This window comes from Hemicordylus capensis, chromosome 6 (genome assembly GCF_027244095.1).
Source record: "Hemicordylus capensis ecotype Gifberg chromosome 6, rHemCap1.1.pri, whole genome shotgun sequence".
NCBI lineage: Eukaryota > Metazoa > Chordata > Lepidosauria > Squamata > Cordylidae > Hemicordylus > Hemicordylus capensis.
In genome coordinates this window covers 171,271,003-171,295,114 of record NC_069662.1, presented here as the reverse complement: position 1 = coordinate 171,295,114, position 24,112 = coordinate 171,271,003, and the positions used below count along the sequence as shown (strand labels likewise).

Genomic DNA, 24,112 nt, shown 5'->3' with positions numbered 1-24,112 from the left:
GGAGCCGCAGGAGCAGCGGCTGCTGCCCGCAAGAGACGGGTGTCTGCGCCTTCTCCGGCTCTCTTCCCGGGTGCCCGGCGCGCCTTGTGCCCGCGCAGCTGCAAGCTCTCCTCCCGCAGCCTTCCTCCCGGGCAGTCCTGCCAAGACGGCTTTGGGCGGCCCAGCGGGAAGAGGGAGCCCGTCCTTGGCCGCCTGGAGGCTCCTCCTCCTCCTCCTCCTCCGGCTCCCACGGGAGGCCCTTCCTGCCCCCAGTCGGCGGCGGGCGCCTCCCCCTCGGTGGAGACGGGGCCTCTTCTCCGCAGAGCGAGCGAGCGCCCCCCAGCAACTGGCCCGCAACGCCCCCTCCGGAAGCGGCAGGCCTGAGCTCTAGTCTCGAGGCGCCTGGCCGGGGCTCTGCCCTTGCCCTGCAACAAACACACCGAGCCGCCTGGGCGGGGGGCGGGCGGAGAAGGGGCCTTGGGAGGCCCGGAGGGAGAAGGGCTCCAGCAGGACCGCTGCGCCAGAAGAGCCTTCCCCCCGGAGCCTTGGGAGGGGCTGCCACTGGGAGGCCGGCCTGGCTCCAGGGAAGCGGCGGGTGGGCAGAGGGGCCCGCCGTGTGTGCCTGGCGGCCTCCTGGAGGGAGGGGTGGAGCTGCCCCCCCCTCCATGACAGCAGCACCCTTGCATGGAAGGCAGCCCCCGGGGGCTCCGGGCCTTGGCTCCCCCGGGGAAGCCCGCGCAGTCAGACAGAGGCCAGCAGGGCGGAGAGGCTGGCCCGCGCCCACCCCGTGCACCCACTTCCCCACTGCAAGGGTCGGGGCAGGTACCCGGAGGCCTCTTCTGCTCCCAGCGGGGCCTCCCACCCACCCCGTCCCTGCCACTGCCCGGCTTCCCCAGAGCTGGAAGCAACCCTTGCGCCCCCAGGCCCACCCCACGGAAAGAGCACAAGCAGTCAGGTGGTTGTGGCGCGGAGGGTGGGCAGTTTGGCTTTATTGGGCAGCAGCTCTCTTGCTCCCGCGCTCTCTCGCACACTCACAAGGTCGAGAAACCATATGTACAGACTGTCATATAAATATTTCCAATATACATTTTATACACGAGTGATTGGGGCAGGCAGTGGTGGGACGGGCCTGGGAAAGCAGCATCCAGCATGGGCAGTGGGGGGCGGCAGATCGGTGGGTCCCACTGCCTGGCCGGGGACTGCAAGGAACACAGGGAGGGCCCAGAAGGGAGAGCCAGGTGGCTGGCAAACCAGAGCAGCCAGGGAGGGAGTGGGGAGGGGAAGGGGGTCCCTTTTGCTCAGGGCGCTCCATGGGCCTCCTGTTCCCTTTCTCCTGGAGGGCGGGGAGGAGGGGGCTGGATGCCTGGGTAGCACAAGAGACACCCCCCCCCCCGACTCGGCTACTTCTGCCGTCCCCAGGGCCAGTCTCTGCCCCAGAGGACCGGGCCCCCGGCTGCTCTGTGTCCAGGGTTGGGGGCCCAGGCCGGGCTCTCCGAGAGGCTTGGCAGGGGGCACTCAGTGGACGGTGGCGCCGGGAGGGTCAGCGGGCAGAGGGCCAGAGGCGCTGCTGCTGTTGTTGTTGTTGATGTTCCGGCGGGGCAGGCTGGGGGTGAGGGGGCCTCCGGGCAAGTCGCCGGGGCATCCGTGCTGCAGCAAGATGTCCACACACTCTTGGCTGCCGGCACGGCGTGCGTAGGCCAGCGGGGTCAGGCCTCGGGCGTCACGGCTCTTCACATCCACGCCGTACTGCAGGGAGGGAGAGGGAAGCGAAGGCGTCACGCCCCGGAGCGCTGCTGGGAAGGAGGCTCCGGGGCTGCCAAGGGGGCAGGGGTCCCCCACGCCCCCCGTGGGCAGGAGAGCCGGGGCGTGGTGGTGCAGGAGGGAGGGCCTTCCGCTTCTCGCTTCCAGCCTCCCCCCCCCCACGGACACGCCAGGGGCGCTGCACCAGGGAGCCCCGAAGGAAGGGGTGGGGGGGGGGGCAGCAGCAGCGGGGCGGGCCCTCCTTTACCCAGATGAGGAGCTGCGTGAAGACCACGTTGGCCATGGCGCTGGAGAGGTGCACAGCCGTCCGCCCGTCCCCGTCCCCGTAGGTCTCGTTCACCTCCTCCTTGCTGCCGTGGGCCAGCAGCGTCACCACGGCCCGCAGGTCATCTTCCACCACGGCCCGCAGCAGCTGCTGGCCCAGCGGCACGTCCGAGTGGGGCAAGGGGGCCAGGAAGAGCTTTTGCTCGTACTTGGCCCGGATCCAGCGCTCCTTCTCCTCCCTGCAAAAGAAGGCCGGCGGGGGTCACCCAGAAGCCTCGGCAGCCCCTCCCTTGACGAGGCTGGCCAGCAGGCACCCCCAAAGCGAGAGGCCCTCCCCACAGACAAGGGGGAGGGGGCGGCGGCGGCGGCAGTGGCATTATCGGCCCGCTGCCGCCTGGCTGCCGGCACAAAGGCGCTGGTGCCGAGGGGCCCCGACCGCCCGGCGCTGCGTGGCACCCGGCTATCTGCCGCCCATTCTATCCATCTGCATCTTCCCGAGGACAATCCGCCCGCCGCCACGGAGCATGCTCAGCGCCTCCTGCCCCCTGACCTGCTCTTATCCGCTGATAAGGCAGCAGAAAGGGCTCTTGTCTGGGTGTCGGGATGAGTGAGTGACAGGAGAGGGAGAAACAAGGCAGCCCCCCCTGGGGCCGCGGCAGCCAGCCCAGCCACCTCACTTAACCCCTCCTTCTCCGCAGGCAGGCAGGCAGGCAGGCAGGCAGGGTGGCCGGGCCTCTCCTCCTCGCGCGCCCTTGTGGAGACGGGAGCTCCGGTCGCCCAGCGGCAGACGAGCAGCAGCCAGCGCTGAGCGAGGCCCTGGAGGTGGCCCTCCCGGGGCCCAGGTGTGCCGGGCAAGACAGGGAGTGTGGTGGACACGGGCTGGCAGCCGCTCTCCAAGGCGTCAGGCCAAGGGGCATTCCCAGCCCTGCCTGGAGATGCTGCCGCCAGGGACGGAACCGGGGAGCTTCTGCAAGCCCAGGAGGGGCTGCATCCCCCGAGAGGAATAACGTACACCAGGCCGTGGTCACCCATCCAACTGCAAACCAGGGCAGAGCCTGCTCGGCAAAGGGGACAACTCAAACTCGCTACCAGCATACCGGCTCTCCAGGCCCAGAGGCATCCTGCCTCTGAGCCTGGAATTTGCCTAGAGCCTGCCAGACCAGTAGCCATCGGTGGCCCTGTCCTCCACGAATGTGGGTAGTCCCCCTTTCCAGCCAGCTAAGCTGGTGGCCAGCACCACATCCCGTGGCAGAGAGTTCCAAAGTTGACTCAGGCCCTGGATGATGAGGGGCTTCCTTGGTTGTCCTGAACTACTGCCCGCTGGTCAGCTTGGTGGGATGGCCCCCGGTTCTAGCCGAGCGAGACCCAGAAGAAATCCTCTCTCCCCACTTTCTCCACTGCCGCAGGGCAGCTCTCCCTCTCAGCCTAACCTGCCTTACAGGGTCGTTGTGAGGAAAGAGCGGTGGGGGGGGGAGGCCCAGGCACACCACCCGGAGCAGCGGAGAGGATCAAAAGGTGACCCATCACCAGACACGGCAATGCTTCTGGCACCTCCTGGAGGGATGTCCCAGAGGATTCCCCCCCCCCCACTTCTGGGGCTGGCTTCCCCTCAGAGGGGCACTTCAGGTCCTGCTTGAGGGCTACACACAGATGACTCCCGAGCAGCAGCGTGTCCTGAGCCTCACGGGGAGCACCTTGCAGCTCTCTGGTGGGTGCCGAAAACCACCTGGGAGCAGCTGGCTGGGAGGCAGAGAGGCCAAGAGGCCCCCCCTTTCTTTCGGACGGGTCTAGTGACAAGCGGGGCCAAGCGTCTGTTTTCAGCCTGGGCTAATCCTCCGCGTGTCCAACTTTCCAGGCCCTGTGCTGATACCACAACCACTGGAGAGCCTCAGGGGTCAGTGAGCGAGAAGGGCCAGGCGACCCCAGGCGACCCCCACCCCACCCCGGACCCTCCTGGGCCCAGCCAGCGGCATTTCCTGGGCGGCGACTGGAACCCACCTGAGTGGTCTCCCTTGCAGGCTATCCCAGCCAATCAGGGCAGCCCTTTGGGCATCATGTGCCCCAAAGTGTATGTAGCTTTCTATCTGGGTGGGAGGAGCTTGGACACTCCGGGGTGTGGGAGGGGGGTCTCGGGGGGGGGTAGGGGGGCGCCTGCCCTGCACCCCCAGTTGCTTGGCATGGGGGTGTCTTGGATCCCGTGTGTGCAGCCAGATTCCAGGGCTTCCCCAGCTCACAGGGAAAGCCCAGCAACGTGGACCCCCCCCCATGAGGGAGGTGCCAGACTCTAGATAGAACTTCAAATCTCTGCTCAACCCTGAACTCCTGCAGCCCGAGAGGGGCTGCCCCACTTTCCGCCTGGCTTTCAAGGCCTCTTGGGGCCCCTCGGTTCTCTGCACTGGCACGTGGGCTGTGCCTTCGGACGAGGGCTGGGGCAGCTGATGGGGGCCAGGCTTCCAGACGCGACATGGAGCCCTCCCGGGGGGTTGTGTGGAGACCCTCCTCCTCCTCCTCCTGGACCAGGCAGGCCGGCAGGCAGCAGCAGCACCTGAGGCTCTGGGACGGGGAACGCTGCCCTTTCCTCAGTGCTGGGAGGGCCCTTTCAGAGAGCGGGGGCAGCCCTCTCTTGGGAGCCCAGGGAGCATTCACACCGGCCCCGGAGACAGCTGGCCGGGGCTGCAGGGAGGGCTGAGGGGGCCTGCCCTTGTCCCCTGCCCAGCCGTGCTCTTCCAAGGAGGGCCCACGGAGGGAGAGGGAGCGGCGGAAGGAGAGGAGCAGCTGCTCCGGCCTCTCCCTTGTGGCAGGAGCCTGGGTGGACGGGCGCCCACCGGGAGAGCTGAAGCCCCCGATGCTCCTGCCGCAGCCGCCAGCCTCTTGGGGCCACCAGGCTGGGCCCGGCTCCCGGGCGGACGTGGGGACCTCCGGGTGGGAGGGGCTGGGCCCCCCAGAAGCAACCAGCCACACCCAGGTGTGGGGCCCAGAGCTCGGCCGGGCCTGTGGGCAGGGGACTGGCCAAGTGGGCAAGACCATTTCAGCGGGTGGTGTGGAGAGGAGGCCAGACAAGAACGCCCTGGGACCATCCTGGCTGCCTTTTCCTTCTCCTCCACTGGCCTGGCGAGGGAGGGAGGGAGGGAGGGAGAAGCTTCCCCAGAGCTCCAGGCCTTTTCCTGAGGCTGCCACGGAGCCCGAGAGAGATGCCAATGGTGGGCTGAGGCGGCCCACTCCAGGCACACCAACGGTCCTGCGCAGCCACTGCTCTCCGTGGCGCATGCGCAGAGGTCTGCGGGGAAAGGGCTGATGGCACCCAGCAGCGGGTGTTTGGTGGGCCATGGCCACGGGGGGGGGGGGCAGGGAGGGGCGTGTGCTTGCCAGCCCCGCTGCCCCAGAGGCCCTTGCCAAGGTGCCCCACCTACCTGCAGCTGTCGGGGCCGGGCTTGGGGTAGTTCTCGATGGCTCCTTCCCACACAGAGTTGGCCAGCGTGTTGCCGATGGCAGTCATCACCATGACCAGCTCGAGGGGCCAGTCGTCCAGGTCCAGGGAGCGGACGCGCGACAGGTGGGTGCCCAGGTGGCGGTGGGTGCCGGAGCACTCGATGCAGATGAGGGCTCCCAGGTTGAGACTGGCCCAGTCGGGGTCTGCGGGGGCAAAGGGGCAGGGACTAGCTCCTGGCACAGAAGAGCCCCCCAGCCACCTGCCAGATATGGCCTCGCCTGACCAAAGACAACAGCCCCCGCCCCCCCCCCCGCAACTCCCCGAGTTGGTCGACGCCTGAAGTCTGCTCCAGAACTGCAGCAAGTGGAAAGCCGAGTCAGGAGCAGGGGCGGAAGACCCTTGGAGAGGGCGGCCAGGGAGACCGAGCCCCGGACTCTCGGGGGGTCACTGCCTGCGCGAGCCCGAAGCCTCTGCCAAGGAGCTCTGGGGAGCCCTGGCGCCAACGGCAAGGCATTCCTGGGGGTTTCGGGGCACCTGCCGAATTCATTCAGGAGAAGCCAGGAATCTCGCGGATATTTGGATTAGGAGTGATTGTTTTTAAAAGCCTGTTTCGGCACCTTGCCTCCCAAGACAGGTGCCAGACAGCCCTGCGGGCATTTCCCTTGTGGTTGTATATATTGTGGGCACACCAGTAAGGTTTCCCTTTTCACCAGTTGGGCAAATGGAAAAAGAAACCCGTTGAAACACTTTGCCACGTGCTCTGGGTCTCACGCCGAATGTGCCAGCATATCCCCGCTGAGGGGATGTGGCTACTCTGGAAAGATGAGTGCTTGCCCGCCTGCCTGCCTGCCTGCAGAAGGTTCCCTCCCAGGCGGCAGCATCTCCAAGCGAGGGCTGAGAGGAGAGACTCCTGCTGCAACCTCAGAGAAGCTGCTGCCAGTCTCTGTGGACCATCCTGAGCGAGAGGGACCGAGGGCCGGCCCTGGGAGGCGGCAGCTTCCGATCTTCCCAACATAAGCTCCAGAAACAAAAGGCTGAGCCCGGAACAAGGCGGGGGGGGGGGATGCTCTTGGGGAGGGGATTTCTGGCTGCAGCCTCTTTGACAGCATTTCTGTCCCCTAAAGGAAGGCCAGGCTTTGTCATGCTGGCAACTCCATTAAATGTTGATTTGCAGAATTATACTTGGAAATTATTTGGGTGGTATTGGTGAGGCTTTTTTGACAGTTGATGCGCTGGTATTGTCTGAATGAGAGTTTTCAGAATAAAAGAAAAATGGGGGGAGGGCACAGGCACACCCCCCCCCCCGCCATAACATGGTTTTTGTGTGCTCACATTTTGGGTGAACAGCTGGTACAAGCAACTGATTGTTTAGGAGAAGGCTGCGTCCAGCTTTGAGTTGGGAACGGGGTTGGGATAAGTGGTCTAAGGGGCTCCTTTCGAGGGTCCTCCCAGACATGCGGGTGGAGGGTTCTTGGTGCGCTGCCCGGCAACCGCCGCCCCTCTCGCCTCCTCGCTCGGTGCCACTGGCCTGTCTCTCGGGGCCCTGGGTGGAAACGCGGCCCAGGGCAGGCCTCCCCTCCCTTGGCCTCCCTGCCTGCGGAGGACGCTGCCTCCAGGGCGCAAACCCTGCCTCCTGGCGACGGGGCTGCCCCGCGCTGGCCGGCAGCCGCCGGAGGCCTCGCGTTGGCTCTGCCAGCTGTGCCAGGCCCCGTGCTGAGGGAGGGCCCTGGCGAGCAGCAGGCTGGAGTCCCGCAGAGGTGCTCTCTTGGCCCGGGGGAGTCCGAGGTCTCCCCGCAGCGGCGGCCCTCTGAGGCACTGCAGGGACCCCGCTCGCCAGCCGGCGGGGAGCTCCCCAGAGCAGCCCAAACTGGGGGGGACAGGCCCGCCCCCCCGCCCCCCCGCCCGCGCCGCTGCCAGACGGCCACTCACTGGGGGCATCGCAGTCGACGCAGAAGCTGTTCCCGCGCACGGTGCGGATGGACTGCACGGCCAGGGGGTCGCTGTGGCTGCCCAGCCGAGCCTGAAAGAGACACGGCCGACGGGCTGAGCAGGGGCAGCCGGTGCTCCGGGGAGGGCCCCGCTCCATCCGCCGGCTGCCCTGCTCCAGGGGAGGAAGCAGCAGCGCGCCAGGCCGGAGCGCCTCCTGCAGGCCCGCAGGGGCATCCTCCCCGAGGCCCCAGCTCTCAGGCGGCCCCCCCCCGCCCGGTGAAGCGGAAGCCCGGCCCCTCCCGGGGACCAGAGCGCCCTGCCTCCGCCCCCCGCGGGCCCCCCCCGCGTGGGGCTGCCCTACCTTGTTCTTGCTGCTCTCGCAGCCCTGCAGGCTGGCCAGGATCTGGCTCTCGATGGCTTGCACCCACAGCTCCCGCTCCTCTGCGGTGGAGGCCTCAAAGAGCCACGTCTGGCCCGTGAGCGAGACGATGATGAACTCAAAGGACTCCTCTTGCTCTGCAGGGGGGAGGGTCGGGGGGGGGGCTGAGGGCCTGCCTTGCCCACCACTCCCGGGCTGCAGCCCACACCGCCCCCCCCCCGTGGGCAGGAGGGAGGGAGGGAGGAGGGGGGGCCTCCTGGGGGCTGGAGCCCTCTGCGGACAGCTGCCTGCAACCCGCCCCTGGACGGGTGGGTGGAGCGGGGAAGGGAGGCTGAGAGGCCAGGCCCCCCACTGGCGCGGGGCAGCACAAGGGGCGCCCCATTCCGCGGAGAAGCGGCCAGGGGCCACAGTGCCAGCCACGGGCCCGGTCCGGACAGGCTGCGGCGGCTCGTGCTCCACAGCCTGGTCTCCTCTGGCCGGCAGCAGCGCTGATGGATCCTGGGCAGAGAAAGGGCGTGCCCAGCCCTGCTGCCCCGGGACCCTTTTCCCCAGGGAGGGCGGGGGGGAGGCGTGCCCCTCCAGAGCGGCCCTGCCAGGTGCCTGGCAAGTGGCGACTGAGCAGCACCGGGCGGCTTGTGGCAGGAGGTCCCACCAGCCTGAGCAGGTGGAAGGCGGCAGGGCATGAAGCGTCCCTCACCGGAGGGCCACGGGAGGCGCATGACGACTCCTGCCCAGGCATCCCAAGGGCGCACTCCACGTGGCAAGAGGCAGCAAGAGGCAGGCTCCCCTGCTCAGGGGCTGTCGGCACTTGGGCCCTCCCCACCGGCAAGCCCGCCGTGCCCCACGGTGAACCCCACTCCAGGCAGCAGCTCGGGGGCGTCTCTGGCTCAGCACCAGCTAGACAGTCCTAACCCCAGGCCCGGCGGGGGGGGGGCTTCTCCTACAGGGGCCATCTCCCTCCCCCTCCCCCCACTTGGCTTCTTGCACCCAGGGGTGCCACTTGGGATCCGACCAGGCTGGGGGAGAAACGCTCTCCTGGGGGCTCCGCATTTGCAGCCCATTCGCCCTTCCTGTGAGCCAAGACGCCAGCGACAGGCCGGGGTCCTGTTCCTTCTTGCCCTCCTGCTCAGAGACTCTCTGCCCCCCCCCCCCCGGCCTTCAGCCCCCCGGGAGCCTTTGCCAAGGTGTCGGCGCGGAATCGGGGCCTTCCACACGCCAAGCTTCACCCAGGAGCCCCCCCCCCCGCCCGGCTTTGGGACATTTGCCAGTGGCTGACCCCCCTGGCCCCTTTCCTGCAACCCCCCCCCCCGCAGGAGGCACTGGGTGGCCCCCCTCCTTGCCCAGGAAGAGGGTTTGCTCTTGGGTCACTCGGGGGGGGCAGGGCATCGCCATGGGGGGGGGGGGTGCTTGCCCTTGCAGCCAGCTTCTGGGGGGCTCTCTTGAGCAGAGGACCCCCAGAGGCATCCCCTCCCACCCTCCCCCCCAGCCAAGAAGCCGGCCTGTCCTGATGCCGGAATGACTAATCCCACGCTATGTCACAGCACACGCTCCAGCTCATAGCAAAATGATTTGTAATTACCTAATTAGCGTTATGCAAATAACATCCTCAGCTCCATAATGTGGCTTCCTTGCTCTCTATTAGACGCAGGCAGGCAGGCAGGGTGGGAGGTGGCCCAGTCCCTGGCTCTGCCTTTCCAGCCATCAGCAGCCCCCCCCCCCCGTTGGGCACTCCCTTTCCCCAGCCCAGCCTTGAGGCCCCCCCCCCCGCAGGATCTCTCTCCCCCCCCCCAGAAAGAGCCAGCCAGAAGTCTAGAGCAGGAAGGCTGTTGGAAGGAAATGGCTCCCGGACCCCCACCTGGGACCCTGGGACTTGCCTGCCTCCCAGGTGTGAGAGGATGAGACGGACAGCCCGGGGGGGGGGTCAGCTGGAGCTGCACCTGGCAGTGATTCCTCTCCGGACCTCTGGCCATGATCCCACTGACCTCACTGACCATCCCTCTCCAGACCATGGGTACAAGAGGCCGCTGCGTCATGCAACCAGGGCAGGCCCTGCTTAGCTAAGGGGACAAGTCATGCTTGCAACCACAAGACCAGCTCTCCTTCTAGTGGCAGGGAGTCCCTCAGGCCCCGAGGAAGAAAATGACTCAAAGCAGAGCCACTGAAATTCAAAGAACAAACCAGGTATTGCCTAAGTTGTCGTTTTAATTTCAGTGGAACTATCCTGTCAGCCAGGGTGGTGAATCTGCTGCCCACGCAGGCCCCCAGGTCTAGGCACACCGGGGGTGGGGCTGCTCCCTCTTGCCGCCCCGCTCCTCCCTTCTGTGGGCTGGTCCTCCTCCCCGGGGAAGAGCTCCTGGCCTCCAGTCTGTCCTTGCAGGGGATCCCCTCACAACCCACTCCCCGCTCACTTGCTGCCGGGCTCTCCTCTGCCCCGGGAGCAGCTGGCCCTGGCTTGAGGGCCGCCCAGAGGGCCAGGGGTTCGAGCACTCCTCTTGCAGGAGCTGGGCTGGCTGGAGCTCAGGGGCCCCTCCCGCACGGCGGCCCCTGCCCTGCTCCCCGCCAGCCACCGGCCCCCCTCCATCCGTGGGTCTGCCTGCCCGCCCTGGGCAAGGGGCTCTGCCTTGCTGCCAGGGCTGGGAAACAAGCTGGAGAGGGAGAGCTCAGCGGCTCAGTGCGCAGCCCCCCGCCCGCCCGCCCGCCTTGGGGCCCTGCAGTGAAGCCCCCTCCCCGCCAACTCATTAGCTCAGTGACTGACCAACTGAGAAATTAGAGGCGCATTTGGTTAATTTGACGAGAGGCTGGGCCGGGCGGGCGGGCGGGCGGGGGCCGCTGTGGCTGTGGGCTGGGCCGGGCTGCCGAGAGGCTCCGCCGCCGCCGCCACCACCAGGGAAAGTGCGGGCCGGCAGCTCCCCGGGAATTAGCGGGCAGCGGACTGAGCGAGCGCCGCCGCGTCTCCTGATTATTTTTTGATGATGTTTTACAGACTGAATGCTCTGAAGTACTGCCGGAGCAAGCGAGGCCGAGCTGCCGCTGCTAATGGGTGTTAACCCCGCGACCCCGTCTCCCACGCTGCCGCCTCGCAACAAGCCCTCCAAATGAGAGGGAAATTAGCCAGGGCAGGCTGGGAGCAGGGGAGCCAGAGCCCGGCCAGGCAGCCCCCCCGCCCCCCCCTGTGCCTGCCTCCAGAGGCCCTTCTCGGGCTGGGGCGGGGGGGGGGGGCCTCCCCAGACGGGCCTGGGTGCAGCTGCCCGCCAGAGAAGCCGGAGCGACTGGGGAGCTCCAGCACGGGGCGGCAGGCGCTGGGGAGCGAGCGGGAGGCGGCGGCCGCCATTCGTAAATGTCGCTGGGCTCCCGCCTCATTTTGCAGCTCATTAAACCCAATATTCCTAACCTGTCTGAGTGCATCAGGGACAGCCCCCCCCCCCGGCAAACAGCACCGGCAAGGCAGCCAGACCGAGTCCAGGGGGCAGTGGGAGGGCAGGGGGGTGCCCAGAAAGCCCACGTCCTGGGCTCCGAGGAGGGGCAGGGTCCTGGGCAGCAGAGGTCGCCGGGGGGAGGCCAGGGGGCAGATCACTTGAGAAGCCCCCCCCATTTCCTAAGCCCCCCCTGCCCAGCCTAATGACCCACCTCTCCAAGACCCCAAACACGTCTTCCTCCCCACCCCACAGACAGCATCGAGGGGTTGCTCCTCACGCCTTCCCTCCCTCATGCCTGCCCCCCCCCCCCCGGCAGGGTCTGTGGGGTGGGGGCGCTCCGGTGGCAGCCCCTGGCAGCCGGCATCCCACACACCCCAGCCCGGCCATCCGTTCTCTGGTGGCTCTTAAGCCCCAAGCGCCCGACTCGCCCCCACCTCCCCCCCCCCCGCCAAGGGGTGCGTTCTGGGCTGTCAGGCCCTGGCCAGGCGCCACTCCCTAAGCCTGCGAGGCCTTCACTCTCCGGGGCAGCAGCCGCGCCTCTCGGGGAAGGAGCCCCACAGAGATCGGGGGGGGGCTTTCCTTGCAGGGGGCTGCTCCCCCCACCCCCCGCATCGGGGTCCTGCTGCTGCTCCATCCCTGCAGCCCCTGGAGGGAGAGAGCCGGCACTTGGCAGACGCTCCCTGAGCAGCCTGACACCCCCCTCCCTCCCCCCCCCTTCAACATGCGGCCATGTAAAAAAGCAACCGCTCCTCGCGTGATTTATGATACTTCAGAACAAGGAAGATTCGGTTGCGCGGCACGTCCTCGCCTCTGATTACCTCCTAGATGAGAGCAGCGGATGGCAACTCATCCCCAGGCCTCTCCCTCTCCCGGGGCCCCTACCTGAGGCTCTGGGGCCTCCGCCAGCTGCCAGGGAGCAGCCGCGCCCGGCGGGCAGGATCGGGCTGCCGGGAGAGGGGCCAAGCCGGGGGGGGGGGGCTTCCTCCCCGCTCAGGCACTGGTCCTTCCGCCCCACCCCTGCATCGCTGGTGGGAGAACTGGGAGAACTGGGGTCAGGAATGCAAAGGGCCGGCCTCCCCCGCGCACAGCCCCCCCCCCCCGACCCAAGACCTGCTACCGCCAGATGGGGCAGTGTGGGGCTTCCTGAGCAGAAGGGGGGCCCCGGAGGAGCTCAGAGCAGAGTCTCCCTCTCGGGGGGGGGGGGCGGGGTTGGGCCCTCTGGCCTTCATGGAAGAGGCCATCCAAGCGGCTAACTACAAATACACAAAGGCACCAGCCGAGGCCCGGAATGGTCCCCTGTCCCCAAAGGGTGCTGGGGGGGAATCAAGCAAGGGGGGGCCCCCGCCTCCTCCTCCTCTCCCCGCAGGCAGCCTCTCCCGGCCATCAGGAGCAGCCGGGGGGGGGCCCTCTCTGGCCTGCCCCGCCCCCTGGGGCTCTGCACTTCTCCCAGCACCAGCCGCAGGCAAGCCCCAGAGAAGACGTCACGGGGGGGAACCTCGGGGGGGGGGGCGGCATCCATGGACTGCGGCTGGGCTTTGGAGAGGGAGGGCTCTCCCCTCCCCACGGTGTCACTACGGGGCCACATCCTGCCCAAGGTTGCTCTTGGCTGTGGGTGCAGCTCCCCACAGGGAGGGGGTGTCTCCAGGGCTGGGCCCTGGCAGAGCTGTGGACCAAAGCTGCCTCCCCCATGGGCAGCCACCCCCCCACCTCCCTCCCCCCCCCGCAAGCAGGGAACCTGGTGACAAGGCCGGTGGAAAGGAGGCCCGTCATGAGGGCCAAGAGCCACGGGGGGTGGGGGGGGGGCAGCAGGAGCGGGCCCCTTGCCCAGAGGCGGAGGCAGCCCCCCCAGGCCGCCCACCCCTTGGGGAAGGGCCTTGCGGTTCGGGAAGAGGCCTGGGAGCAGCCCTCCTGGCCCCCCCCAGTCCCAGTCCCAGTCCCAGGGGAGGGGCCGGGGCAGGAGCAGCCAGGCGCCCCCTGCCGGCGGGTACCTTCAGCCACCGCGCTGGCCCCGTCCGGCCGGCTGCTGCCGGTGCTCTTTTTCCGGCGGTGCTTCTTCCGGTTGGCGTGCGGGGAGGGCGGCGGGTCCAGTTTGGGGCTGGCAGTGCTGGAGACGTTGGGGCTGGAGCTGAGGGAGTCGGCGGCACTGTTGGCTGGGGGCAGAAGAAGGGGGACCGAGTCAGAGGGGTCCGGCCCGGCCCGTGCTCCCCCCCCCAAGTCACCGACCCACAGCCCCCCCCGCCCAGGATCCTGGGTCCAGGCCCAGCGCTTGGCTGCCCCCCCGCCCCCCGCCCTTGGTGCACGCATTGGGGCAGGAACAGGAGGGTCTCCACAGGCGCCTGCGATGGTGCTGAGGAGATGCCTCCCTGGCTGCTCCGCGCCAAATTTATCCTCAATCATACTGTTCCTTACAATTAATAGCAGAATTAGAAACAATCAGGGAGCTGGCTAATTACTGTCAATTAGAGTGCGCTAATCAAGCTCCGATCACACACACACGCACGCGCGCGCACACACACACACGCTGCCTGGGCTCTCACCATTAAATGTCAAATTTCATTAGAGACCAGCAACAAAATCAGAAGAGGCTGACATTCAATTCCAGCAGAGCAAGGAGCGCTTCTGCTTCCAATCAGCAGCCAAGCGCTCCTGCCCGGAGGTGGGCCAGGCCCTCCGCTGCCGCCCCACGCCTGCCCCCCCACCTCTAGGGCAGCAGGGCAGCTCCTCGGCTCCCAGCCCCCCCCGCCCCGCCCAGAGGCAGCTTGCTCCCGGAGGGGGGGGCATCAGCCCTGCAGACGGAGCCCCCCCCGGAAGGAATCCCGTGCAAGTCCCGTCCCCCGGCTGCCTGGGGAGGCTCCATCCGGCTGGCAACAGACCCCCCTTCACTGGAAACCCCCCCAGCCCAGCTGCTCAGGAGGGGCCCAGGGCAGGAAGGAGACGCTCCAGAGGGCAGCCCCACCCTGACGGGGCAGGACTGCAGACTCCCCCCTGTGGGCCGCCACCTCTTCCTCACCCTACCCCCAGCCTGATGGGACACACTAGGGAGATGGGGGGGCGGGGGGGGGTATGGGCCGGGCCGGGCAAGGAGGTCTGAGGAAGGCCTTGGCCTCGGTCTCCACTGCAAGGGCTGCTGGGAGCTCTGCCCCCCCACTCCCCCCCCAGGTCTCAGCAGGGGCGGAGGCACAGGAGAGGCGGGTCTGCCTACAAGCACGCCCACCCCCGTCCCTGCCCGCGCTCCCATGCTGGCACTCCCCCTGCCCTGGCAAGCGGCAGCAGCAGTGGGCAGAGCCTGCCCTGGCCATGGGGTGGCCCTCCTCTGTGCCTGGGGGGGCAACCCAATGACTTCAGGCAAAGGCTCCTGGGGGCCCTTGGGAGCAGGCATGGTTTGGGGCAGAGGGCCAGCGCATCGCTCTGGGTCTGGGGAGGGTCCCTGAGCCCCCCCCCCCTGAGCACGCTCACCTGACCTCTCCCTGCGCCCCCTTCTCAGCCCCCCCCCTCCGTCCACTGGAGCCGGTCACCATCTCCTGTCCGAAGCCCCATGGAAACGTGCAGCCCCAGCTATGGGCCGGGGAAGAGGCAGCCGGGAACCGGGACCCTCTCGCAGGGGAGCAGGCCTCAAAGGGCTCCAGGCCCCAGCGGGCGGTTTCCTGGAGGCAACCAGAAGCCCTTCCGATGGCCGGCCTCCGCCAGTTCCTGCTGCGCCTGAGCGCCCTTCCTTCCGGGCTCCCGCTAAGCAGCCACCCCCCCACCCCCCCGCCGCCGCCTGCCTTGCCACCATTGGCTTGGCCTTAACTGGCAAGGGTGCCCAGCCAGCCCCAGCCCCAGCGCTGGCTGCACTCCCGCCCTCCCCTCCTCCTCCTCCTCCTCCTCCTCCTCCTCGCCGCCGCCGCCGCTGGCTGGCTCTGCCCCATCAGCAGTAACAGTCTGATTAATTCGCTTCCAGCAGGGAGCTGATGGGGCCGATGATGGAGGCGCTGCATCAGGCGGGCTGAAATTGATAGTTTTTCACAGTTACAAATGAGGGGCCTCCCGAGCTCCAAATGGCGGCGGCGCAGTCGGACTCCGGTAATGATCATAAAGAGGCTCTCTTTAAACTGCGAAAGCCCCTGGGAGCGAGTGGGGGGGCGGCTGCCGCGCTAATGAGAACGACAAGGGGGCGAGCAGCCGCGGAGAAGGCTCCTCCACTCTTGATGTGCATTTAACTGCTTTTTGAGTGCGGCGGCAGAGCCAGGAAGCAGCGAGTGATGGATGCCGCACAGAAGCATTTATTTTCCAATTCGGCAAAGTGGCTACGTTGGGAAATGTATGAATTATTTTAATTCACTCAACTGTCCTGAAACATCCGTGCGGGAGGGAGGGAGGGAGGGATCCGGCCTCCTCCGCTCAGCCAGCCACGGGCAGAGGAAGAAAGAGGCCCTGCCCCTACTCTGGCCCCCCCACCAAGGGCGCCAGCTCCCCTTTCTGCCCCAGAGGGCTGGAAGGAAGGAAGCCCGTCCTCGCTGCCCACAAGCCCTGCGCAGCCTTCCCCTCTGTGCCCTCACCAGGCCCGGCATCTTTGCTGAGTCCCAACTCCCTGCAAAATGCTGTTCTACCTCCCGCCATGGACTCGGCACATGCCCCTTTACAGTTACTTGTTTTCTGCCTCGATCGGCACTCCCCGCCTCTCCCTTTCCCCTCCCCACTCCCAACTGCAGGGTAAGCTCCTTGGGGCAGAGACCCATTCACAGGAACACAGCAAGCTGCCATCTACTGAGTCAGGCCATAGTTCCCTCTAGCTCAGTCTTGTCTTCACAGACTGGCAGCAGCTTCTCCAAGGGTGCAGGCCGGAGTCTCTCTCAGCCCTATTTTGAGGATGCTGCCAGGGAGGGGACTTGGGACCTCCTTCTGCTCCTCCCAGAGTGGCCCCATCGTCCCCCGAGGGGGGGAATCTCTTCCAGAGCTGCTCACACTTCTAGCCTCCCATTCAGATGCAACCAGGGTGGACCCTGCTGAGCTAAGGGGACCAGTCCGGCTTGCCCCCACCAGGCCGGCTCTCCTCCTAGCTTCATTTCCACAGGAAGCCACAGAGGCTGCCGCTCTCTCTAAGCGGAGTGAGTATGACAGAGGAGGCCGTGAGGGGCAGAGGGAGCCCCACACCTCCTGCTTGCTTCCGCCTCCGTGGTCTCAGGCCTCTACCCCCCGAGAGGGCGGGGCAGAGAGACAGGAGGACGGACCAGGCCATGGGGAGAGACCAAACACCAGTGGGCCTGGCCACCGCTGGCTGGAGTGCCCCCCTGCCCTCCCAGGGGGGCACTCCCTCCTCTCCAGCCCGCCCCATACCTGTAGAAGTGGAAGGTCTACTCCAGGCCCACAAACCCACTCACCGGGGTTCGGCACACTGCTGGGGATGACGACCGCTTCGTTCCACTGGTCGGCGCTGGAGACGGAGTAGGACCGCTGGTGCATGCCGCTGCCCCCACCGCCCTCCGCCTTGATGCTGAAGCCGACGAGGGTGGTGCCGCTGCCGGAGCGCTCGGAGTGCAGGGAGGTGCTGCTGGCCGAGTGGGGGGCACCTGCGGGGGGGGGAGGACAGGACCAATCCTGGGGCGAGCAGCATGGGGGGAGGGCAGACGCCCCGCTCCAGAGAAGACCCCCAGTGGGAAGAGGCGCCTGACCCACCCAGGCAGGCGGAATCACGCCCCCCAACCACACAGCCTCCTGGCCCATGCAAAGGCATCCCTGGGCAGAGGTTTGTGTCTCCGAGTCTGACCCTGCAGAGGCGGGACCCGCACGGGAGCCAGCCCTGGCCCGCTACCCCCCCCCAGCCACATCGCTGGAGCAGCAGCAGAGCCCTAGTGCCCGAAAACGGCACCCTCGGGACCCAAGCCCCCCCCCCCATGCCAGCACTGGGAACAGGTGAGGCAGGGCCAGAGAGGGAGGCGAGCCAGGAGGCTTCCGCTCTGCAGGCAGGCGGGGCTGGGGCTGGGGTTAGGAGCCCGCCTGCTGCTGTCAGAGCAACTTGCCCCATGGAGCTGTCCGTGGTCCTGGGAGCGGCCTGGCCTGGCCTGGCCTTCCTGTGGGGCGGGGCAGCTGGAGGGGCCCAGGGAGCCCATGGGACGGATGCTTCCCACCCCCAAATGGCGGTCTGGAGGTGAAGAAGAGCAGGGGGGCGCCCGGAAGGCCTCTTCCGGCGGGGAAGGAATCCGGCCGCACGGCGGGCCATCCGGGCTCGAGGGCTCCCCCCGTGGGGGCAGGATGAGGGCAGGCGCAGGGAGGCCAGTGGCAGAGTGGCCGGCCCAGGGCCCGGGGCTGCAGGCTCCACACCTCACCCCCCCCCGCCTCTCAGGGGCTGCACAGCCATCACGCCCTGTGGCGGTCTGTGGCTGGCTGGATGGATGGCGCCCAACGAAGCCTCCTCCGGGGAAGAGGTGGGCTCCCCTTCACTCTCCTCACGCCCAGCCCAGCCCTGCCGCTGTCTCCCAGGGGAGGGCGCTGCCAGCCAAAGGCCCCCCCCCCCCCCGATAATGAGGAGAGCACCAGGCACAGAAAGCTCAGCAGAACGGAGGGAGCCCAGAGCCTGCTGCAGCCCACGGAGCAGAGAGCCCTGCCGGAGGGGCAAAGCTGTTGCTTTACAGAAACGAGTCCCAGCACATTTCAAGGTAAGACGACTTCTTCAGGGGAAAGCCCCAAAGAGGGACAAACGACCTGTTAGAGAAATGTCTTGCACTGTGTCGGATAAAAACTTTCCCCTGAAGAGGAAGCCTTCTTCCCTCGAAATGCGCGGAGACTTGTTTCTATGCAGCAACAACTTGGCCCCCCTCTTGCTCGGCTGCGGCCTTTGCTGGCCTGGGGCCTCTGGCGCTCCTCCAACACCAGGGTAGGCTGCAGTGCTCCTTGTGGCCTCCTCTCCCCAAGCGGCCCAGTGGAGCGTGGCCATCACACTCCTTGATCCCCTCTGCTTGGCTGGCCCTGTCCATGCTGAATGCTCCCTTTGGGGTTGTTCCAGGATTCCCACCTCTCTCTCTAGGGTGGCCACACTTGGGGGGGTGCCAAATTCATGGGAGACGCGAGAAAGAGCAGCACAAACGAAAGACCTTGTAGGGTTCAATCAAGGAACCAAGGGAATTCTCCTGGAACCCAGGCTTCGGTGAATTCCCTTGGCTGCGAGAAAAAGCAAGGACCCAGCGAGATCCTCTCCAGCCCACGGAGATACTCCCATCCTGTCTTGAGCAGGAGGCCAAAAGACATCATCATTGGAACATAGGAAGCTGCCGCACACTGAGTCAGACCCTTGGTCCCTCTCGCTCAGTATTGTCCTCACAGACTGGCAGCAGCTTCTCCAAGGTTGCAGGCAGGAGTCTCTCTCCCAGCCCAATCTCGTTGGAGATGCTGCCAGGGAGGGAACTTGGAGCCTAGTTGCTCTTCCCAGATCGGCTCCATCCCCTGAGGGGAATCTCTTGCAGTGCTCACACATCAGGTCTCCCATTCAGATGCAACCAGGGTGGACCCTGCTGAGCTAAGGGGACCAGTCCTGCTTGCTGCCACAAGACCATCGATCATCATGAGTGGTGCAAACGGCATGCCCAGCTAGGGCTGGGTCCAAGTCTCAGTCAGGGGCAAAGTGCCTTCCGGAGGCCCCCCCTGACCCCCGGCACCACCACGTGAAGGCTCTGGGCACAGAAGGGGCCCCCAGCAGCGGCACCCCCCAGCTGGTCCCTGCCCTGCCCCCAGCCGCCACAGAGGCCCCCAAGGCTCCTCCTCGCCCTGGGCCCGGGAGCCCTCAGCAGCCGGGACGGGCACCCTCCAGGCCTGAGGAGCAGCGCAGCCCAAGCCCCCCCCCCCGCCCCCGAGGCTGCCGCTCTGGAGAGGGCTGGCCCGGCCCCAGCAGCCACACAGCAGACCCAGGCCCAAGCCGGGCTTCCTTCAGGGCCTCCCAGGCCGGAGGGCCAAGTGCCCGGGCTCCGGGGGGATGGCCGGGCCTTCAGCAGGCTCAGCCTGGCCCCGCCTCCTCCTCTGGGGTGGTGCCTGCAGTGGGGCTGGAGAGGGGGGGTATGGGGGGAGGCAGGCACACCCACAGGAGCAGGAGCAGGAGCAGGCATGGGGGGGGGGCAGAGGGAAAGGCGGGGGGGGGCACGCCGGAGCCCCCAGGTGCCTGCCTAGCTGCAGCCGCTCTGCTCTGGCGTGCCCCCCCCCCCGCAGAATGAGCGACAGGCCTGCTTGCTCTTTGCTCGCTGCACTCCCCCTCCCCCTGGTTCAGCGCCTCAGAAACACGTGTAAACCATGACACTGACTTTGCCTCTAATTAGCCCTTAATTTACAAGACACACTCGGAAGGGTAATTAGCTGGCGCTTGGCTCGGGCTGCCACATCCATCTCTCAAGCTGCCTTCCCTTGCGGGAGAGGAGGGGGCGGCCGGCAGGCAGGCAGGCAGGCAGGCGGGCGGGCAGGCAGCAGCAGCGGCCAAGCCCCCCCCTCCAGGTGCCCCTGAGCCTGGGCGGGGGGGTGGGGGCCCTCCAGGGCAGCCTGCCGCAAGCCAGACCCGTCTCCCGCAAGGGGCCGCTCGCCTGTCCTGGACTGCTGCTTTGCCCTGCAAGGGGCCGTCTGGACGCCCCCCACCCCCTGCAGGAAGGACCCCTGCCCAGCTCTTCTGGCCTCCCGCCTCTCCCTGGAGCGCTTCCTCCTCCTCCTCGGATCGCAGGGCTCGATGGATCCCGGATCCTGGGGGGGCCTCGTGGCAGGAGACAAAGCCACCCGGCCGGGGGGGGCGGGGGTGCGCAGTGGACAGGACCCTCAGGTCAGTAAGGGGCTTGCGGTGGTGGGGAGCAGGGAGAAACACAGACGGAGCTGTGCAGCTTGAAAGGCGTCCTTGAAGTGGCACGACACGGACAGGGCCGTGGGGAAAGAGCCGTTTCCGGAGGACTCCCGTGGAGAAGAGAAGCAGCAGCCACTCTCTGGCCCCCGAGGAACAGACTCCAAGCCACTGCTGGAGGGCACGGCTGGGTCTGCGCTGGTGGCCCCCCCGGACGCAGCAGATGCCTGGTGGGGCTGCTTTCCTGCAGGCGGCACCCAGAAGGCAGGCCGGCCGGCCAGCCGGGCAGCCACAACGCCACCCCTGCGCTAAGGAGCGGCCAGGGCCAATCGGGCCCCAAGGCGGCAGCCACACACAGCCAGGCAGATGCCTGCAGCCCAGGCCGGAGACTCTCGGGGCCTCTGGCTGCCCTCACCCTGGGCCCCAAGCCTAACCCAGCCAGGCAGCAGAGGGGATGAACTGGGATGGGGGCCCAGAACCGGCTGCTGCTTTGGCTGTCCTCTGGCCTCTGACTCAGAAGAATCCTCCCATGATTCCCCAGACGAGACGGAGCCTCCCTGCCCCACCCATGACACAGCCTGCCTACGACCCTTGCTTGCCTGCCCCCAAATACACCCAACTCCTCTCTAGCTTGGCTGCCCTTGACTCTGGATGCTCCCCCCGCCCCGCCCTGCCCTTGGCCCTGGTGCACCTGACTGATGCTTCTCCTCTCCCCTGCTCGATCCACTTCTCTGGCCTGAGGCTTCAGCCTCCCTTGCACAGATTGAGCCTTGCCCGGGGACAAGCACCCCTCACGCCCCAGTGGGCCCTGATCCAGCTGAGTGGAAGTGGAGCAACCAGCACCCTCACAGTTCTATAGCACTAATAAGAAGGGTCAGGGATGGTGGGAGAGCAATGGGTCGGATGCCCTGGTAGCTGGCGGGGTGTGTGGGAGGAGCCTTGCTCTGACCCTGTCATGCCAGGACTGCGTCTCCTCCGCTCCTCTTTGCAACCCACCCCTGCCAGAGGCATGTGCTGCGCAGAGTTTGAAGCCTACTCTGGGAAGAGCAGAAGCAGCTTCAGGAGGTGAGCAAGCTTTTCTAAACAGAACAACATCAAGCCTTTCCCCCCTTCAAACTAACTATCAAGAGGAGGGGAGATTTTGAGAGGCTGGTTTCTCTTTAAGGGATAAGTCCTAGTGTCTCTCTCTCTCTCTCTCTCTCTCTCTCTCTCTCTCTCTCTCTGTGATTTGCCAGGGCTAGCAAACTCTAGTATTTTTGTTTGTCCCTGCCTGGCGGGGGTGGAGTCAGCTAGGGCTGTGGGAGGCCCCACATTCCTCTGAGCCACATCCTGTGTCTCAATTTGAAGCCTACTCTCTACATAAGAGGTGAAGGCCTGAGAGCATAGCGAACAGGACATTGGAGTTTTGTGGGAGTTCAGCGGGAAGTGTGCGGGGGAGCCTGGAACAAGCCCCTGCGATCACAAGGAGGCTGGTGGAGAAGAGAAGGTAAGTACAAAACCCTCCCTCATATTCTTGGGAAAGGCTGTTTGGACAGTTAAATAGCTGACCACTACAGCTGAGACCTAGCCTTCTAATAAACTATCTCTAAATAGTGTAAACAGCCAACAAAAACAGTCATGAAGATAGAAAGTCAGCAGGGGAAGGGGTACTTCCCAGAGTATTGCAACTTTTAAAATGATGCTTGGGGAATAGCTGACAGGAACTGGGCAAATGCCATCCTTTAATGTGTGAGGGTGCAAAGGATTCAGAGAAAACAGAAGGGGACAGAGCAGAACCACATAAAGAGCAGACAGAAGGCTGTGCCCACTGGTCAAAGAGTCAAAAGAAAGTTAGCACACATCAGGTAAGAGATTCCGTGTATAGGTGCTTATATGCCAGTGCCAGAAGCCTCTGAGCCAGGATGGGTGAGCTGGAGTGCTTGGTTGCTAACGCAGAAATAGATATAGTGGGCATAACAGAAACATGGTGGAACAGCGAGAACCGGTGGGACACTCTTCTCCCTGGATAGAAACGCTATAGAAAGGACAGGGAGGGGTGCCTTGGAGGTGCAATAGCACTGTATAGAAGGCATAGAATCCAACAAGCGAGAAAATCTAGGTGGACTGGAGTCCTCCACAGAAACCCTGTGGGTGACAATACAAGGCCGGAAAGGGAACGTGCTACTGGGGACGTGCTATCGCCCTCCAGATCAAAATGCCGACAGTGACTGGGAGTTGCAGGAGGAAATCAGGGAGGGGTCAAGGAGAGGCAGGGCTGTAATCATGGGTGACTTCAATTACCCATACATAGACTGGGTAAATTCACAGTCAGGTCATGACAAAGAGGTCAGATTTCTATATATGTTGAATTATCGTGCCCTAGAACAGTTGGTCATGGAACCGACCAGAGAGAAGGCGACCTTGGACTTAATTCTGAGTGGCACCCAGGACCTGGTGCATGATGTCAGTGTCATCGACCCTTACAGTGACCATAGTGTGATCAAATTCAGCATACATGTGGGGAGAGAATCAACAAGGAAGTCTTACACAGACATTTTGAATTTCAGAAGAAGAAACTTCTCCAAAATGAGGAATATGAGGAAAAGAAAGCTGAAAGAGAAAACCAGGAGAGTCACTTCACTCCAGAATGCATGGAATTTACTCAAAACCACAATACTGGAAGCCCAGTTAGGTTGTATACCCAAAAGGAGGAAAGGTACCACTAACTCCAGAAGGATGCCAGCATGGCTAACATGCAATGTCAAGGAAGCCATCAAAAGGAAGAAGACTTCCTTCTGAAATTGGAAGGCCTGTCTAAATGAAGAGAACAGAAAGGAACAAAAACTCTGGCAAAAGAAATGCAAGGCGACAATAAGGGAGGCGAAAAGAGAGTTTGAGGAACGTTTAGCTAAAAGCATCAAGGGGAATACCAAAAACTTCTTTAAATATGTCAGAAGCAGGAAAACATCCAGGGGGGCAGTTGGGCCATTAGGCAATGATGGAGTAAAAGGGATTAAGGAGGACATGGAGGTTGCAGAGAAGTTAAATGAGTTCTTTGCATCTGTCTTCACGGCAGAGCATAGTGAGCATACACCTGTTCCTGAACCAGGCTTTTTAGGGATGGAGGCTAGAGAGCGGAGTCAGATAGAAGTGACAAGAGATGATGTTCTAAACTTTCTGGAAAAGCTGAAAACTAGAAAATCTCCAGCACCGGAGGGCATCCATCCAAGAGCGCCGGAGGGCATCCATCCAAAAAGAACTCAAATGTGAAATTGCCGACCTCCTTGCTGAAATATCTAACTTATCCTTGCAATCAGGCTCTGTACTGGAGGATTGGAAAGTAGCCAATGTAAAACCAATTTTCAAAAAAGGATCCAGGGGCGATCTGGGAAATTTCAGGCAGTTAGCTTAACATCCTTTCCAGGTAAATTGATGGAAAGCATCCTCAAGGATAAAACTGTAAAGCACCTAGAAGAACAGGCCCTGCTGGGAGTGAACGAGCATGGCTTCCTCAAAGGTCAATCTTGCCTCACAAACCTTTTGGAGTTCTTTGAGAGTGTCAACGAGTGTGTGGATCAAGGTGATCCAGTTGACATCATATACCTGGACTTCCAAAAAGCTTTCGACAAAATTCCTTATCAAAGATTCCTGAGAAAACTTAGCAGTCATGGGATAAGGGGACAAGTCCATGTGTGGATTGCCATTCCATGCTAGGGATCATTAGGAAGGGGGTTGAAAATAAAACGGCTCATATTATAATGCCCTTATACAAAACTATGGTGCGGCCACACCGGGAGTACTGCGTACAATTCTGCTCACCATATCTTAAGAAGGACATTGTAGACCTGGGAAAGGTGCAGAAGAGGGCAACCCAGATGATCAGGGGCCTGGAGCACCTTTCTTATGAGGCAAGGCTACAACACCTGGGGCTTAGTTTAGAAAAAAGCTGACTGTGGGGAGACATGATAGAGGTCTATAAAATCACCTCTATAGAGGTGTGGAGAAAGTGGATAGAGAGAAATTCTTCTCCCTCTCACAGAACACTAGAACCAGGGGTCATCCCATGAAACTGACTGGCAGGAAATTTAGGACCAACAAACAGAAGTACTTTTCCACATAACGCATAATCCACTTGTGGAATTCTCTGCCACGAGATGTGGTGACAGCCAACAACGTGGATGGCTTTAAGA

The 24,112-nt window shown here is 64.4% G+C and overlaps 1 protein-coding gene across 1 annotated transcript in view; it reads right to left on the bottom strand.

Annotated features, from left to right (window-relative positions):
• Positions 1–938: 938 nt before the first annotated feature.
• The window catches only part of AGAP3 (ArfGAP with GTPase domain, ankyrin repeat and PH domain 3), a 111,041-nt gene continuing 87,867 nt past the window's right edge, over positions 939–24,112 (bottom strand). The window contains exons 12-18 of the mRNA XM_053260366.1: positions 16,519–16,707; positions 13,147–13,308; positions 7,725–7,879; positions 7,364–7,454; positions 5,415–5,637; positions 1,988–2,243; positions 939–1,725 (exon numbers count right to left, since the gene is read on the bottom strand). Coding sequence (XP_053116341.1) covers positions 1,495–1,725; positions 1,988–2,243; positions 5,415–5,637; positions 7,364–7,454; positions 7,725–7,879; positions 13,147–13,308; positions 16,519–16,707 — 1,307 coding nt within the window. The 3' untranslated portion in view covers positions 939–1,494. The remainder of the gene's footprint in view (positions 1,726–1,987; positions 2,244–5,414; positions 5,638–7,363; positions 7,455–7,724; positions 7,880–13,146; positions 13,309–16,518; positions 16,708–24,112) is intronic.